Source organism: Peromyscus maniculatus, chromosome 8 (assembly GCF_049852395.1).
Source record: "Peromyscus maniculatus bairdii isolate BWxNUB_F1_BW_parent chromosome 8, HU_Pman_BW_mat_3.1, whole genome shotgun sequence".
NCBI lineage: Eukaryota > Metazoa > Chordata > Mammalia > Rodentia > Cricetidae > Peromyscus > Peromyscus maniculatus.
In genome coordinates this window covers 30,060,070-30,076,756 of record NC_134859.1, presented here as the reverse complement: position 1 = coordinate 30,076,756, position 16,687 = coordinate 30,060,070, and the positions used below count along the sequence as shown (strand labels likewise).

Here is a 16,687-nt window from a genome sequence, read left to right as displayed (position 1 = left end):
TTCTTCATATTTCCCACCCCAAAAAAAAATGTCTGCAAAGATTTTCAGATACCCACAGGCAGCTCTCATCAAATTCTGTCCTCCCCACCCATCCATCCAGCTGCTTCCTTGGCACCAAGTCTCACAGGATTAACTGCAGGGAACCGGGAGCCCAGCTGCACGCAGGCTTTGCAAAAACATTTTGAATACTTGAGATCTGCCAAATACTTGGTTAAAGTATGATATCCTTTAATTTCTTGGGCCATGTGTATTTTAAGTGAAATGTAATCCATATGTCTGTGATTCATTTAAATTCAAGTCGGCAAAGCACGGTCTGCTAAGGGCACCGGGACCCGGCTAAACCTTTCCCAGCATCTCTTTGACCCAGGAAACTGAATCTTGCCAACAACCAATGAAATTTCTGAGCAGAGAGGGGCAAAGGGAGGTGTCCTCTCCTCTAGGTAAGATGTTAAAGTCTGCCCCGGTGTGAGAAGGTGCTGGGATGGAGCATGGTGGCAGGAGCATTATGCTTGGTGGCTCTTGTCTGAATTAGCTGAATAATTCTACAGGAACTCCATGGAAGAAAACTGTGGGAATGGGAGGCAGTAAGTAATTCAAGTCGTCTGTTGAAGAAAGCCCTTTGCTAGATGACTGGCCCACTCCTCTGTTTCTCTATCATTAAACAACCCAACTAGGGCTAAGAGGAAAGGAAGAAAATGAGAAAAGCTGGGGAGGTGGGTGGCTCACACTTGTAATATCGTTACTTAGGAAATGGAGGCCAGAGGATTGCCATGAGTTTGGTGACATCCTGGCTATCCAGTAAGACCCAGTCTTTAAAAAAAAAAAAAAAAAAAAAAAAAAAAAAAAAAAAAAAAAAAAAAAAGGAAGGAAGGAAGGAAGAAAAGAAACAGGAAAACAAAACAATGCCAAATGACTTCATTTTCTAGAGTGACTCTAAAGTTTCAGGACAATGAAATCAATCTCCTTTCCTATAATAACTGAACTATGAAGAGAGCTTATTGTCAAAAATCAGGGTGGATATTAAGACCCCTAAAACTCTAACCCGCCAAAAGCTATAATGGGTATTTCAACTTCCAAAGCTCTAAATGCCCAAGTTCTGCATTAATAATGACAGCATAAAATAACACAAATATCAATTGTTTTTGATGAGCCTTGTACCCTTGAAATCAAAAGATGTCATATTGATTGATTGATTGATTGATTGGTTGATTGATTGATTGATTGATTGATGAGACAGGGTTTCACTATACAGCCCTGGCTGTCCTGCACTAGCTCTGTAGACCAGACTGGCCTCGAACTCAGAGATCCATGCCTCTGGAGTGCTGGGATTAAAGGCCTGCACTACCACTGCCCAACTGTCACTCCCTTCTTGAGACTAAATCTAAATGTCACTGTGGTTTGAACTCAAGGTGGGAGGGTATACTCAAGAGAGGAGAGGCCCAAGATGTGCTCAGGGGACAAGCGGAGAAAGCGATATGGCCACAGGTCCTCCTGTGCTGGCACAAGGTTTCTCATTTGCTTGTTTTGTTTGTTTTTGAGACAGGGTCTCCTACAGCTCAGATGTCCTCACGAGCATAGATGCCTTGAACTGCCCGCCCTCCTCCTCCTCCTCCTCCTCCTCTGGGATGTCGGGATTACAGACTCGCACCACCATGGCCAATTTATATCCTGCAAGAAATCCAGGGTCTCATGCACGCTAGGCCAGCACTCAGTGAACTGAGCTACACCTCCAGTCCTCATTTGCTCTTGAAGGTGACCTTGTCATACAGTGATTTGGCCCGCTGGCTCACTCCCTCTTGGGGTGAACAGGTCAGTGGACCCTCTCTCAGAAACAGTAACCAAGAGGGCAGAGACTTAGGGCCCACAGCTCCCCAGAGAAGCTTTGTGCAGCACATAAGGCTTGTCAAACACAGTCCCTGGGTAAATGGCAGTCTTCAAACAGGGGGTAAGTCACAGAGAAAAAATATTATGGATGCATGCCACCAAATTACAGGCTGTGAACAGCAGCAGCCTGTCATTTCCAGCCTGTAATTCCCCCCTGCTCTTTCTGCTGCCTGAACTGGTGAGTCCTAAGCTAACAGTTCACCCCAGCTTCAAGGACATGGTTTGGGACATGGTTTTTCATCATCTGGCTGCCCTCTGTGAGGGGGTAGGGGGAGTCTCCTGAAGCAGGAATTTCCTATATCCACATACATAGTGTACTTTAAATAGGTAATACAAGAAGACTCTTGAAGTCCAACTCAAAACAAAAATCCCATTTACACAAGAGAAAGCTGAGGCCCAGGAGGGCGGGCGGGCGGGTGTGTCTGTGAACCCCACATCATCTCTCTGAACTTAGGGCTATGTTCACCAGAATGGATGCCTACCTCACGTGACCACCTCCTAACAACTATGCAATGTCCCCAAATTATACAAAGTGCAAATGTTAGGTATTACCGTAAATAACACCATAATGCTTTCCCGAGACAGGGTGGTGTCATTTTCATGACAGTCAGGCACATAACAGTACAGAACAGTTAATATGGTAAAAATCTCCTTTCTTGGGACTGGAAACATGGCTCAGAGCTTAAAAGCACCGGCTGCTCTTCCAGAGGACCCGGGGTTCAAATCTCAGCACCCACATGGCAGCTCACGACTGTAACTCAGTTCCAGGAGATCTGACACCACCGAGGGTACCAGACATACACACGGTGCTGGTGCATACGAGCAGGCAAAACACCCATGCACATACAATAATATATATACAAAATCTTCTTTTCTTTTCCTCCCAGCCATCCCAGGAGTCTCTGTGTCAGCTTCCCGGTGACTGCCCGTGACAGGATCCCTGTCCTCACAGGCACAGGGAAGGTCTAGAAAATCCCAGCAGGTAGCAATGAGCTCTCCTTGCGAGCAGCAAACCTCCGCCGCCGCTTTATTTCCTTGGCACGGCTGCGTGTTTTACAGTGAGCATGCTCCGGCTGTGCAATTGGCCAACAGTGGAGCGATAATAACAGTTGTCCCTTACCGAGTGTGCAGCACAAGGCAGACACGGGGTGAGGTCCTTTACGCCCACCTCAGCATCTCTCCAGCCTCCGCGTGGCTCTGGGACGCAGGACTGTGATTATAGTGCTGGGTGAAGGGACTGAGACACCGGGAGGCTGTTAAGTGGCAGAGCCAGCATCTGAATGCAAGACCCAGCCTGAAGCCATGTACCCATTTTCTCACAGGGGTCACTTTTGTTTTGTTTTTTTTTTTTGGCCGGTGCTCCAGAGAAAAAGGAGCTGTGACCAGTCACAGGGATGGCACCAACTTATCCTGAGCTGCCTCAAAGTGGAGAAGATGATGCCCAGGCTGCTGACTCTGCTCAAGTGCTGGCTTCCTATCTCCTGGCCCCTCCCCTGGCTCCTCCGTCCTCACCATTCTCGGCAAGGCTCTCTCCATGTGTGAATTCCATTAAAGGCCTGCTCACTGCTATTTTGGGCTGCGCATTAGCACGAGGACTTTGATTTGATGGGGAAAAGCCAGACACCTCAGAGTGATGAAAAACAAATTTCAGTATCCTTCCCCTAGCCATTGTTCCAGAAGCCCTTGCCCAGGGCTCCTGGGAAGCCAGAGAATCCAACATATGAGCAGACGTAAGGAAGTGGGACAGGGATGCTGAAATCCTCACCATCTACAGGACCTCTGAACTTGACTCTTCTCTCCCTGATACCATCTCACCCCTTCAGGTCTCCACTCCAACTCCCCAAGGTCATTCCTGAATACCATTCATCAACATCTGCTCCCTCCCACCCCCTGCTCTTCCGGAGCCCACAGTGTTTTGCTTCCTGTATACAGTTCTTATCGTCCGGCACACTGTACACTAACTGTTCACTTACTGTTTTCCCTCCACGATGGCAGAACTCTTTTCCCCACAGCTCAGCCCCCCAGGACCTACACACCCGTGAACGGGACATCGCAGGCCACAGCAGAAGGAAGAGCAAAAGAATCTACCAGGAGGGTAAAGGAATAGAGCTTGGGAAGTTTCTGAGCACAGGGCCTAGATTCCCTAGATACCATTGCAAGAAAGAAATGTTAACACTAACTAGAAAACTCAGGAAAAAAAAAATCTCCTCAGCCCAGAGCTGTTTTGAATCTGGGCTTGACGGCACTGTGAATGAGAGGACTTGGGGAAATAAACACACCAGGAAGTTGTGTGCAGTTGGAGTCAATTCAGCTCAGTAACATGTGTGCAAAAACAACAAGCCCAATTATTTGGATGAAAATAGCAGGAAGTCCTTCCCCAGGGACACCTGGTGAGGTCAGCTCTGCTGCTTCCATTCTGGTCAAGTCTGTAGCCTCCAGAGCTCAGGGAGGCCAGGAACCATATCTAGACCCACAGGCCTCACAGAGAGTTGTTGGCCAGGTGCACACAACAGGGTGCACCTGTGAGGAATCCCTAGCACTTCAGTAGGGGCATTAAAAACCACAACAGGGCCTGCGCAGTAAAACTTTGTCTTCCCGAGTTCAATCCTAGAACCCATGTAAAAAACGCCATGCATGGTAACATGTACTTGTAATCCTGGAGATAAAGGGAGACAGGCAGATCCCTGTGGCTCTTGACTGGTGTGAACTTCGGGCCAATGAGAGATCTTGTTTCAAAATACAGTAGGCAGCATTCCTGAGGAGCAGAGACACCTGAGATAAAGCCCTGGCCTCTGAGCATACATGCACTCACTTGGGCGCACACACAAAGAGAAATCTTTAAAAATCAACATAGCTAACAATTCCATGTGCTCATATGGTATGCTTTGACCATGCCATCCATTCCTCACAACCCACCGCATGAGGAGGCCATTGCTACCCTCCTCTCAGATTTCAGCAGCCTGCCCTTGACCACACATCACAACTCCAGATCGAAGCCAGGGACTCAACTGATTTCCACTCGCCCTCCTCAGACACTTGCTGAGTGACTTCAGGCCAGTCCTGTACCTGTGCATGAGATGGCAGTGTTCCGTATGTAGTCTCTAAGACATCTTCCTGTTCTAACTTCCCCAGATCTTCTGCAGAAGACTCAACATAGAAGGAAAAGACAAGGACTGAGGGTCCTTGCTTGGCTGATCCAGCTGAGGATCTGCCCCTGACTGGATCATCAATTCAGCAGGACGGAGGAAGTTTAAGGATAACAAGTCCCACATGGGGTAAACAGGACAGACACGGGTGATATAAGAAGTGTTAGCAGAGCCAGTGAGGCACCAAAGCAGATCCCTGAGAGAGGCCGTGCACAAGCTAGCCCTCCCTGGGCCTTTTCTTGTAGGATCACAGCATCAGAATCAAAGAGAAGCCCTGAGCAAGGAGGCGCTTCCCATGCCAGGTACCCAGCCAGCCAGGCCTGTCCCAGGGAGTGGAAGGAAGGAAACATTCTGGCAAACCAGTAAAACACGGGTTTGGCTCAGGAGGAAAGGAGCCAACACGGCAGTGATGCTCATCTTCCTGGTGTGCAGAAAGCCAGTGTCCCAGAGGCAGAGAGAAGTGGGGGGCAGAGCCAGAGCCCTGTGTTATATAGCGGTTTCTTCCATGGTAAACCCCAGCTCTTTAAGTCATAGGGCGCTTGCTGTAAAGCAGTGGTTCTCAACCTGTGGGTCCTGACCCCCCCTTTGAGGTCACACATGAGATATTTATATTACAATTCATAACAGCAGCAAAATTACACTTATGAAGTAGCAATGGAATAATCTTATGATTGGCGGGTGTGTGTGGGGGGGGGGGGTCACCACAACATGAAGAGCTGTATTAAAGGGTGCTAGCATTAGGAAGGTTGAGAACCACTACTCTAGAGGGAGTGAAAACTTCCCATTCTGTTGGGAAGCTCATGAAACTCAGGAAGTAAACCACTCAAGGCTTCAAGGAAGTCCCTGGAAATGACCAGAATCACTAGATTCCCTCCTTCTCAACTGTATAAGGCAGTAAGGACTACCTCCCTCCCCAAGGCTCGGCCCGGCCCAGCCCCCTGGAGGAGGCTCAGGCCACCTGAGCTGCCTGCAAGCCATGCAGTAGGCTCTAGGCTTGCAGCTCTCATGAGCTGCTGCTACCCATGCCGGGCAGGCCTTGGTGAGACTGCCATCCTTTGAGTCACGTCTGTGTCTGTAGGTAACCCCTCATCCTGATGCTATAAAAATTACTGGGTCACAAAGTTGGGCTTTGGTGGTACCCTTACTTTGCTCTGTCACTGGTTAGCAGATCCTTGTTCACAATTCCCCAAGAGTAGTGTCACAAAACACCCTGTCCCTGTACCAGTGCGTGTGTTACCCTTTCACCACACTGGGGACTCCAGTGATCCTTTTCTGCAAGTGTCCAAACAGCCCAAATTTGGAATAAATCCTTCTTCTCCCTTTCCACCCAAGCCAAGCAGCCATTCCCACCCTTTTGGATGGGGAAGGCCTTGCTCTAACCCTTTCTTGGCAGCGAGACTTTCATTACTCATCAGCTTCCAGGGTGTTTCGGGGGCTGCCAAGAGCAGACGGGCAGCTATCCAAACCAAGCATCCTTATCTCCAGCGTCTATGTGGACGCTGCAAGTTGGACCATCCGTGGGGAAATCATAAAGGCCGTCAGAGTCCCTGGCCAAGTACGAAGAGCTCTAGGGGGGCCAGGTAGACTGGGGCTGAAGGAAGAATGGGCCATCAATCGATGGCCACAGCCAGGCAGTGTCATCTATTCATCTCCTTCATCCATGAATCGAGACAGTTAGGCCGGAAATCAATACGGGGATATTTCTGAACTAGGCCACTGCCCAGCATGAATGAGGTTAGGGAAAAGCTGGGCCCGTGGAAGCCAGGAGGCTTCGGGCAAAGCCCTTCTCAGCAGACTCTTGGGTAGATGAAAGAATCAGGGTCAGAGGTGCCAAATCCCTGCCCAGGCTGCTGCTGCTTCTCCCTGTCTCCCTCTAATCGCCTCCACTTCCTGCCATACACTGGGCTGGAGCTGGGTCAGCAGCTGCTTCCAGTCCCTTCCCGCCCTTACACACACACACACACACACACACACACACACACACACACACACACACACACACACACACACACACACAGAGTGAACTCCAAGAAGCACCGGAAATACAGCCCAAGGAAATCCAAGCAGGATGTGAAGCGGCCCAGCCATCTCCCAGCGGTCAAGAGACCAAGGAAGAGCTCTCTCTTGGCAGGATGCCCCACAGAGACCAAGGATGGCGAGCTTGGGGACCATGCCACTCAGCTTCTTCCTTTCATACTGTGACACCTGCCTCAGACCGACACTGCAGGTGGGTTGACTGTTTTGTGTCCGGCAGGAGAAGGGAGAAATCCACTTACTCGTTTTTCTCCAGGTCCAGGATCAGCTCTCGCCCTTCAGCCATGACCCTGAGCTCAGCTGTGAGTGGATGCTAAAAACAACAATAAAAGGATGTCAGTTCCTGGAAGCAGGGACCAAGGCTCCCAGGGCCCAGCGCCGGATCTGACACAGTGCCAGCACAGGGATCCTCCGGAAGCAGGCAAGGAAAGGTCTTTAGCCTCTCCAGCCTCAGCTTGAAGTGACCTCAGTCCCCAAACAACCCAAACCTTCCCCATCTGCTTTCCTCCAGGAAGCAAAGCAGAGAAAATCAAGCTGAGGTTCAAGGCTGAGCAGGTACATGCGGTCCTGTGAAGGTTCACACAGGGAGACCTGACCCTCAGTACCCGGAGGGTCAGACCCATGGTTGCTGTGCAGGATGACATCTGTGGTTGTGTGTACCTGGACATGTTACCAAGCCTCCCCACATCTCTGTTTCCTCTTTCCTCACGTGGAGTGCTAATAACCAACCTTACAAGGATCCTTAAGGACCAGATGAGAAAATGATTGTAAATAATGTATCACAGTGCCTAGTTTAAAGGAAGCCCTCAATATCATCACATTAGCTATCATCTCAAAAAATACCAAAGGACATTCTACAGAGTGAGTTCATATATATATATATATATATATATATATATATATATATATATATAGTGTGTGTGTGTGTATGTGAGCCCTCAATTTGGAAACTCCAATCACCTCAGAGGTAGCAACAAAGAGCACCACAAATTAGGGTTTTATAAATCCAGAAGTAAATGTTTTTTAAACATACATAAGCAATTTGCCAATGGCCAAACACACTATACATACACCCAGCTCAGATCACCTAAGACATGCAAATGGCCAACAGGCATGAAGAGCAGGCTGAACATCATGGTAAACTCCTTCCTCTCCCCATGCCCCCCCCCAAAAAAAAGAAAGGAAGGAAGAAAAACAACAACATTAAAAAAAAATAGGATATCCTCAGCAAAATCAAAAGGAACAAAGGGCATTTAAAACTGTAAATCATAATGGATACCCTCAGACCCTGTGACTAGGAATTTGAACTGAAATCATCTGAAAAGTAATTTGACAATATAGACCAAAAGTTTTTAAATGGCCAGGCAGTGGTGCTGGGATTAAAGGCGCGTGCCTTTAATCACAGCACTCAGGAGGCAGAGGCAGGCAGATCTCTGTGAATTCGAGGCCAGCCTGGGCTACAGAGTGAGTTCCAGGATAGGTGCAAAGCTACACAGAGAAACCCTGTCTTGAAAAATCAAAAAAAAAAAAAAAAAGTTTTTAAATGTTTAAACTAACTCAGTAGTATATGATTGTCTGAAAGGAACTAATGACACTACTTGCATTTTTTAAAATTTTTGCTGTGTGTGTGTACTGTATACAAGAGCACGGGCATGCGGGCGTGTATTGGAGAGGAAACCCAGGACTTGAAGCAATCACAATACAGACTGAGCCACACCCACAGCCCAGTCACATTCCCTTTCTTAATTCCTGATCCTCTCCTTCCCAACTGTGATCTGGGCTTAGGACTTTAAAATCACGAAGGCCTCTGATGATCAAGTACCTTGTGCAATGCCTAATTAATCCTGTTGCCTCGTCTTAAGAAGGGTTTGAGGGGCTGGAGAGATGGCTCAGCGGTTAAGAGCACGGGCTGCTCTTCCAGAGGTCCTGAGTTCAATTCCCAGCAACCACATAGAGGCTCACAACCATCTGTAATGAGATCTGGCGCCCTCTTCTGGCTATGCAGGCATATATGTAGGCAGAACACTCATACATTAAAAAAAAAAAAATTAAAAAGCGGGGGTGGGGGGGTGGGGGGGTTGAAAACCAGGAAGCAGGGAGACAGATGGGTGCCCAGACACTTTCACTAAAGACTCACTTCCCAGATTCTGCGGTGCTGATTCAGCACACAGCCAGTGCCCACTGTCGTTGCCGCCCGTTTGTGGTATTGCCCTGGGGACTTCTGGAGTAAGAGCCCTACCCAGTCACACTGAGAATCAAGGACACACAGCCCCAGCGGGCACTGAGTACATGACAACAGAACCCCAGCAAGTCATTACCCACGGGGCAGGCACCCATGTGACAGCCCACACCAAAAACAGAATGCTGGCACAGGGCAAGTGATACCATGTGCCTCACACAGAGACACAACCTGCCACATGAGGACTAATATTTATTTTTAATGTAGGTAATCCAAAAATACTTCGGCTTCTGGAGGGTGCTCGGACAGGAGGCTTAGGATCAGATGTTCCCTGTTTCCAGGGAACAGCTCAAGCCAAACAATGAAACGGCACCTCACAGCTCTGTGACACTTCCCTGTCCAGCTCTACTACAGACGGCGGCGTTCCTCCTGGAACTCCTATACTGCCTGAAGAAGGACAGCAGCACACGTCCTGGGAAGCATTGGAAGGTGCCCACTGTTTGTATTTCCCTGAAAGAAGGACCCAAAGTCCTTTCTGTTTAGGGTGAAATTAAACAGCCCTGCAGCTCCGCACCATCTGAGACGCCTATTCCATGTATATGTATCATCCTAAAACATCTGTATCAGAGTCCATATACAGTCAGCATTTAAGTACTGCCTAGTAAATCCGTGAATTACCCAGATGCAAGTAAGAATCATAGTGAACTAACACACTCTCTCTCCTCTTCTCTTCTCTCCTCTTCTCTCTCATTCAACAAATATTTATGGTGCCAGGCACTGGGCTGACTATCCCCACAGAATACAATGAACCAAGCTCTGGACAGACAATGGCTGGGAACAAAGACAGGATCTGGTCCTCCACTTTGTTTCTCGGGCCCTTCCTGAGGATGCCCAGCATCCAACATCTGGAGAGAACAAAGGAGCCTCTATAAAAAGTATCATATCCATTCTTCAGCAATAATGGTGGTGAATGAAATATCTAAAACCTTAAATTTAAAAAGAACAATCTGCCTGAGGATGGCCATCTATTAATTTGTCTAACTTTTCCTGAGGCTATTTTGAGCCTTTCTTACTTAGGATGGAATGAGCTCATGCATTTTTTTTTCTTTGCTTTGAGGGTAAAATGTTCCCTACTTTTATTGTCCTGAAATTTCTCTGTAAGTTGCCTTACTGTGCCCAAGCTGGTGAACTGGGGACACGTCTGTATGACTCTGCAGTAACTCAACAAATTCTAGGCATTTTGCATCTGTTTATCTTTCCAGATTCCAGGGCCACAATTGTCTGAAGTCTTCCCTGACACGTCTTTCCCCAGCTTTAATCTTGTTCCTATCTGTTGCCCAATAAATTACAGGCCATCTGGCCCCCTCAGAGACCACAGAAACCAGTCCTTCAAACTGGGCATGGTAGTGTATCCCTGTAATCCTTGTACTGGGAAGGTGACGCAGGACGGTCTCAAATTAAAGGCCAGAATAGGGTATGTAGCAAGACTCTGACAAAAAAGAAAAAGTCAGCCCTTTTCCACAACTCTGTTCCTCTTTATTCCCACTAAAACTGATTTTATGAATGAGGAAGTGCAAATCATTTGTAAAGTAGAAGATCCCAGAACAGGTAACTGTCACGCAACAATTGGATTTCCCTTTCTAGTCATCTGGAACTAGAACCAAGAGCGCCTACTCTTCTTGGCCATGTTCCAATCCCCTTGATAACACCTGTGCATTTTGCTAGTCGTGTTCTGGCTCAAGGAACCTGTAGGATTTTTTAAGATACATGACCTAATCCGAGCTCCCTATCTTGCCTCTTACTGAATTTGCTGAGTGTCACACACCTGTAATCTCAGCATTTGAGAAATGGAAGCGGGAAGGTAGGGAACTCCAGGTTGTAAACTACAACCGAGTTGGTCTCAGAAGGGAACTAGTGTATGCCTGTGATCCTAGAACCAGGAGATGGAAGCAGAAGTTCCAAGTCATTCTCGGCTACATAGAGCGTTAGACCGTAACCTGGCTGCGGGAAAGCCTGCCTCAGAAAACAGACAAAAATAAACAAAACAGAAATTCCAATCAAGATCTGTGACAAAGTCACATTTGCACTTAATCTGTGTCAGCAGTTTTTAAAGATTTATTTTTTTGCCTGTGTACATGAGTGTTTTACCTGCATACGTGTGTGTGTGTGTGTGTGTGTGTGTGTGTGTGTGTGTGTGTGTATGAACACCATGTGCCTGCCGGGTACCCTCTCAAGGGTCAGAAGCCTTTGGATCTCCTGGAACTGGAGTTACAGATGGTTGTGACCCACCGTGCGGGTGATGGAAACTGAACCCCAGTCCCCTACAAGAACAGAAAGTGATCTTAACTGCTGAGCCATCTCTCCAGCCCCAGTCTGTGTTGGTGTTACTGTGAGTTTTCATTTTCTCAATGAAAAGGGCTTGGGAATGGTCTATAAGTTTGCCATAGAGTGAAGGAAAGTTGCTGCTAAGATATCCCAGACTGGCACAGTGAAAGGTTAGGGCCAGAATCGGAAGCCATGGTGATACCTGGGTGGCCCCACATCTCAGTAAGAGAATTGTCATGCTTCTCCAACAGAAGTGTTTGGGAGTCTTACCTTTCCTCTCCCTGGGCTTTCTGAAGTCCGCCACTGAGGTATTACAAGTTCATGCTGCAGCTGGGGGCCTTCTTGACTTCCTCCTGCCAACACAAGACAGCACAACCCTAAGAATCCCAGACCTCCACACCCCAGGCACTCAGGAGCAGGCATATTGCTCCAGAGCCCAAGTACAGCTCCACACCACTTCTGAGGCAATCACTGCTGCCTGGAAAGTGCTCCGCCCAGGGGTATCAGAAGACCTGCTGGGATCTACTGTGGCTGGGTGACAAAGTGATAAAGACAGGCAAACAAGGTCTGTGTCCTTGCCAGGAGACAGGAAATGAACAGATACTCTGAGGTGATGGTAACTGCCTTGGAGAAAAATCAGATCACACACAGGATAAAGGGACACCTAGCAGGGGGCCTGTTTGAAACAGGATGGTCAGTACTGGTGGTGTTTAATTGGGACCCCAGGAACCAAAGGAAAGACTGTGGTGCAAAAAACTGGGGAAAGAGCAAAGAGTGACAAGTGCCAAAATGGGCTGGACCTCGAAAAGGAACTAGCAGGAAGGGGAAATAGTCCAGTAAGTCAGGGAACGCTGGTAAATATGCCAAGCAAGGAAGAGGAGATGGTCTCGTAAATCGTGCTAAGCCAGACAGCTGCGGTTGTAATAACAGAAAGGCGCGAAGAGGGGCTGGATTTGATCATCAATAGACTCAGAAGGTTCTGGATGCCTCAAAACACAAGAGCAATATGATCTGGAGTAGTTTTGTTTTCAAAGATGACTATCCCTGCTGGGTGGAGGGTGGGGGAGGGGAATAGGGACGGAGTAGAAGCGGGAAGGCAGGACAGATGGAGGCACACAGGAGCCCGGTGAGAGATGTGGAGGGCTCCGACTGGGATAGCATCATGGGGAGTGATGAAGTGGTACAATTCTGGGTATAATCAGAGGGTTGCGCTCACGTTGGTTACCACTGAGATTTAATTTTCTCTTTGGAGATGACAGTCACCTCCCTGGGAGGTCTTACAGGGCCACACGTAAGAGTAAAGGTGACGTGGGCCCCCAACCTGCAAACCATGAGCATTAACTTGCAAACCAGTAACCTTAACTGGACCGGCTTACTGGCAAGTTTGCAGCTGTGGTTCATTCCCTAGTCTCCAAACCTTCCCACACCTAGTTCTCCCTTCTCAGCACCCTTGGGGGTCGCCAGTGAGTTCTCAAGAAAAGAGGCAGAAACCACAGGAAGGCCACGTCCAAGAATGGGAGACCGACCGCAACCCTGATGGAGAATTTCCCGGTTCCTGAGCAAATTAAGTCTCTGAAACGGGGTAAATCCAAAGACTCCCAGGGATGTAGGTGAGCCCTCCCATGTTCTGTTCCTTCTAATTCAACCACATCCATCACATGAGTGATATAAAAGATAGCTGTGCTGGTTATTGTGACACATGTGTAATCGCAGCAAGAGGCCATCCTTGGCTATAGTGAGCTCTGAGGCCACCTCGGGCTACACAGCATCCTGTCTCAGGGAAGAAAATTTAAAGATGGCTGGAGTAGTGGTGGGATTACCATTGAGTAAATTCCTTTTCAAAAGACTGATGTGATATATTTGCAATCAAAATACATCCTTTAGAAACCTCCCTGGTTTCATTTACGCTGGTCAGAAGGGATAGATGCATTCACACATACATTCAGTACCTTCTGAGTTATTAACCCTATGCCGCTGGGCTTGGGAGACACTATAGCATAGTCCCTGCTATAGTGACTGATAAATCTCGACTCTTAGACAAAAGGAGCTGTGCGGTGTCTAAGAGAATGTCTAAAGGTCCCAGGATCATGAAAAGCACTGAAAGCGATCTCAAGTCTAAACAAACACAGTACAGTTTAAGAACACAATGCAGCGTATGAAGACTGGCTCATAACTTGGAAATAAGGCAAGACCCACGTGGGATGTCTTTCCAGCATCAGCTCTGAAGCACTGTCTAACAACAGGATGGGCGACTTGGCTAAGAGAAGGTTATCTCTAGCTCTGTTTGCTTTTGATGGAAGGCCTGCACTCGGTGAACTCTAACATTAACCGGGGGCCTGTGTTGGGCAAAGATGCAAGTGACTTCAGCATAGTGAAGAGATAAGCGACAACTGCGTGACTCTGTCTCATCCACCGGACTCTGCCACATCAGCTCCCTTATCTCTAGGGTTCTGCTAATGATTCTTAACCAGCTTTAGCAGCTGCTTCTGCCACCTCATAGAGAAAGTCTTAAGTGGGAGGAAAATCTTTGTTGCATTTGTATGAGAGCCAGGAGTTTAACTTTGGGGAAATTATATATCTGTGGTCCCTTGGTAGACCTTACAGTCATTAAAACCATAGTTTTGGAAAACGTCATGATTTGGGGAGTACCTTTAAAGTGTGTGTGTGTGTGTGTGTGTGTGTGTGTGTGTGTTGTTTCCAAATTCATCTGTATATAGTCATAGGAAACCAGGAAACCAGGAAAGAGGGAAAGCAAAATATTAATAGCAACTGCTCATTTGGGGATCATAAGTCATTTCACTACTCCGTAGATTTTTATTTCTTCCCAGGTCTACAGCGACTCTGCCTGAGTGATCGCTGTGATCCAGTGAAGCTTGATTTCTTTGCCCTTCTGCTTTCCTTAGACTGGAAAATCAGACTAACGAACGGTACCTGGCTCCCTCTTCCTTAAGGCACCCCAAGCTCCAACAAAAGGAAGACCCTCCTCCTTCCTCTGTGAAGCCCCTTGTGCCTCAGTTTCCCTTTTGGTATAAGAGCTTTGAAAAAAGGCTTCCTCTGCCAACTGGAGTATGGGGTGGGGGTGAGGCGGACCCTTGCGTCAGGCTCTCGGTTGGGGGGCGGGGTGCAGCCTGCCCAGCCGGTATACGGGGCGTCGCTAGTTTGATTTGAAAACGCTGACGGTTGATACAGCAAGCACCCCCTCTGGAGTCAGCCCAGCTCTCCAGCTGCTGCAGAGCTAAAGCTAAGCTCTCCGGGGTCAGAATGACAGAAGCCAGGCATTGCCCCTCCGGGACCCTCTCTTCCGCGAAATCCTAGGAGAGCCTCAGAGGGATGGGGCCCGGGAGGGAGTGGTGTCTGGGAAAACAGTTGTGAGAAACAGACATTTTCCAGCTTCCAAACTGGAAGCGCGGGGCGCATCCCCCTTTCTTCACAGATGGGGAAACTGAGGCCAAGGGGAGGCGGGCGTTGGGTGAGGTGGAATGAGAGTCCTTGTTTCCAGTGTCAGGAGGTCTTCAATATGGGCTGTACCTATACAATTCTGCTTTCTCGGTAGTGAACTTCAGCTTACGATCAGCGTAATGGGTGTGCATGGCCCTTTGATGGTCTAAGATTAGGGTCGCTGCCAACGCAAGGATGCAAAGTGTACAACCAGAGATACCCAGTAAACTACCCTACCCTGATCTCTTGGAAGCCTTTGATTTTCTACCCCACTGCCATGCATTTGACTCCCAGCAAGATCCCAGGGAGTGGCTCCCCCACCCATTGTGCATAGGATGCTTGGGGTGCTCCTCTGGGGATGCTCCGGGGTTGCGAGAGCAGCAGGCGCAAAATAGCGATGAGAGAGAGGCGGAGCGGAGATGATCAACCGTGAGAAAACAGAGCAAAAACGGGGAGAGCAGCGGAAAGAGAAGCCCAAAGTAGGAAAACAGGGAAGGGAGATGGAGAGAGGAAGGCAAGCAGCGAGAGGACCCACTGCTTTCTGATTGCTCAGTGCGCGCAGCGGATCCACGACCTCCCGTGGCTCACCGCATGAGAACAAAGCCTGGGCTCCTAGTAGCGGCACTCACGCCCCGGGGAGTGGCAGAGCTAACAGGGATAGCGGTCACGGAGCTCCAGGCCTGCAAGAGCGACTCCTAGACCCCCCCAGGCCACCCATCCCAGCCACCGCACGACCCTGCTGTGCGCTGCCACTTACTTGTGGTCCGTCCCGGCTCGCACGCCGCCAGCGGCCAGTGTAGCTGCAGAGCGAGAGCCAGCAAGCAGAACCGGGCGGCGCCCGCGCGCCCGGGCATGATAGCAGTGGCCCTCTCACTGTCCGCGATCACACGTCCCCTGCCATTGCCTGCCCCGGGCCTAGCGGCGGCGGCGCTTTTCAAGCAATCGCTGGCCTAAAAGCCTCCTAGTTCGCTGCCCAGACGCTCCGCCCCCAGCCCCTCAGGGCTCCTGGAGATGGAGGAGGGGAGGCGCCACGCGGGGGTGGGGGGGTTGGCTGGAGGGACAGAAAGTGGGAGGAGCGAGCGAAGCCCCCTGGGAACCCCGCTGACTCAGGTGAAGGGCACCCAGGGGAAGGGATGGTCCGAATCCCTAGAGTAATCCACCATGCTTGAGGCCTGGGGAGAATACAGGGCTGGGGTCGAAAGGGTTAACCAGACCCTTTTGCGGCACTGAGATTAGTTTACTCTGACCTGCTTTGTGCTCAGGGCTTTGGGTGACTGAAGGTACTCTTTCCAACGCTGCCACCCAGGGTTGGCCACTCTGGGAGACAGGCTCTGAAAGAGTTAATTCCAAGGCAAAGAAATAAGGACTAAAAGGGGTGGTTTTCTTATCAGTGCTCCAATCTGGGCCTTTAGTCCACGCCTTCTGATTGGGGGGAGGGGTGACGAGGAGGGGTGGTTGCGGATCCTGCATCCCAGAGGACAGGATGTCTGTGCCCCTGAAGAGCAGAAAAGAACACCAGGCCGAAGAAACAGCCTAGACACCAAGGCAAAGGAGGGAAGCCAGGGTCTGTGGGGAACGGGAGGGAGCAGAATTTGGGATGGTGAGGGTTTAGGGTTTGGGATGGAATGGAAGACGGAACCTGCGAATAATGATTGTCACTAAGAAAATTACAGTAGCAAAC

The 16,687-nt window shown here is 49.1% G+C and overlaps 1 protein-coding gene across 1 annotated transcript in view; it reads right to left on the bottom strand.

The window, feature by feature from the left end:
• The window catches only part of Adam19 (ADAM metallopeptidase domain 19), an 86,621-nt gene extending 70,610 nt beyond the window's left edge, over positions 1–16,011 (bottom strand). The window contains exons 1-3 of the mRNA XM_006997378.4: positions 15,764–16,011; positions 11,839–11,921; positions 7,307–7,377 (exon numbers count right to left, since the gene is read on the bottom strand). Of these exons, the coding sequence (XP_006997440.1) occupies positions 7,307–7,377; positions 11,839–11,921; positions 15,764–15,860 (251 nt within the window). The 5' untranslated portion in view covers positions 15,861–16,011. The remainder of the gene's footprint in view (positions 1–7,306; positions 7,378–11,838; positions 11,922–15,763) is intronic.
• Between the last annotated feature and the right edge of the window lie 676 nt (positions 16,012–16,687).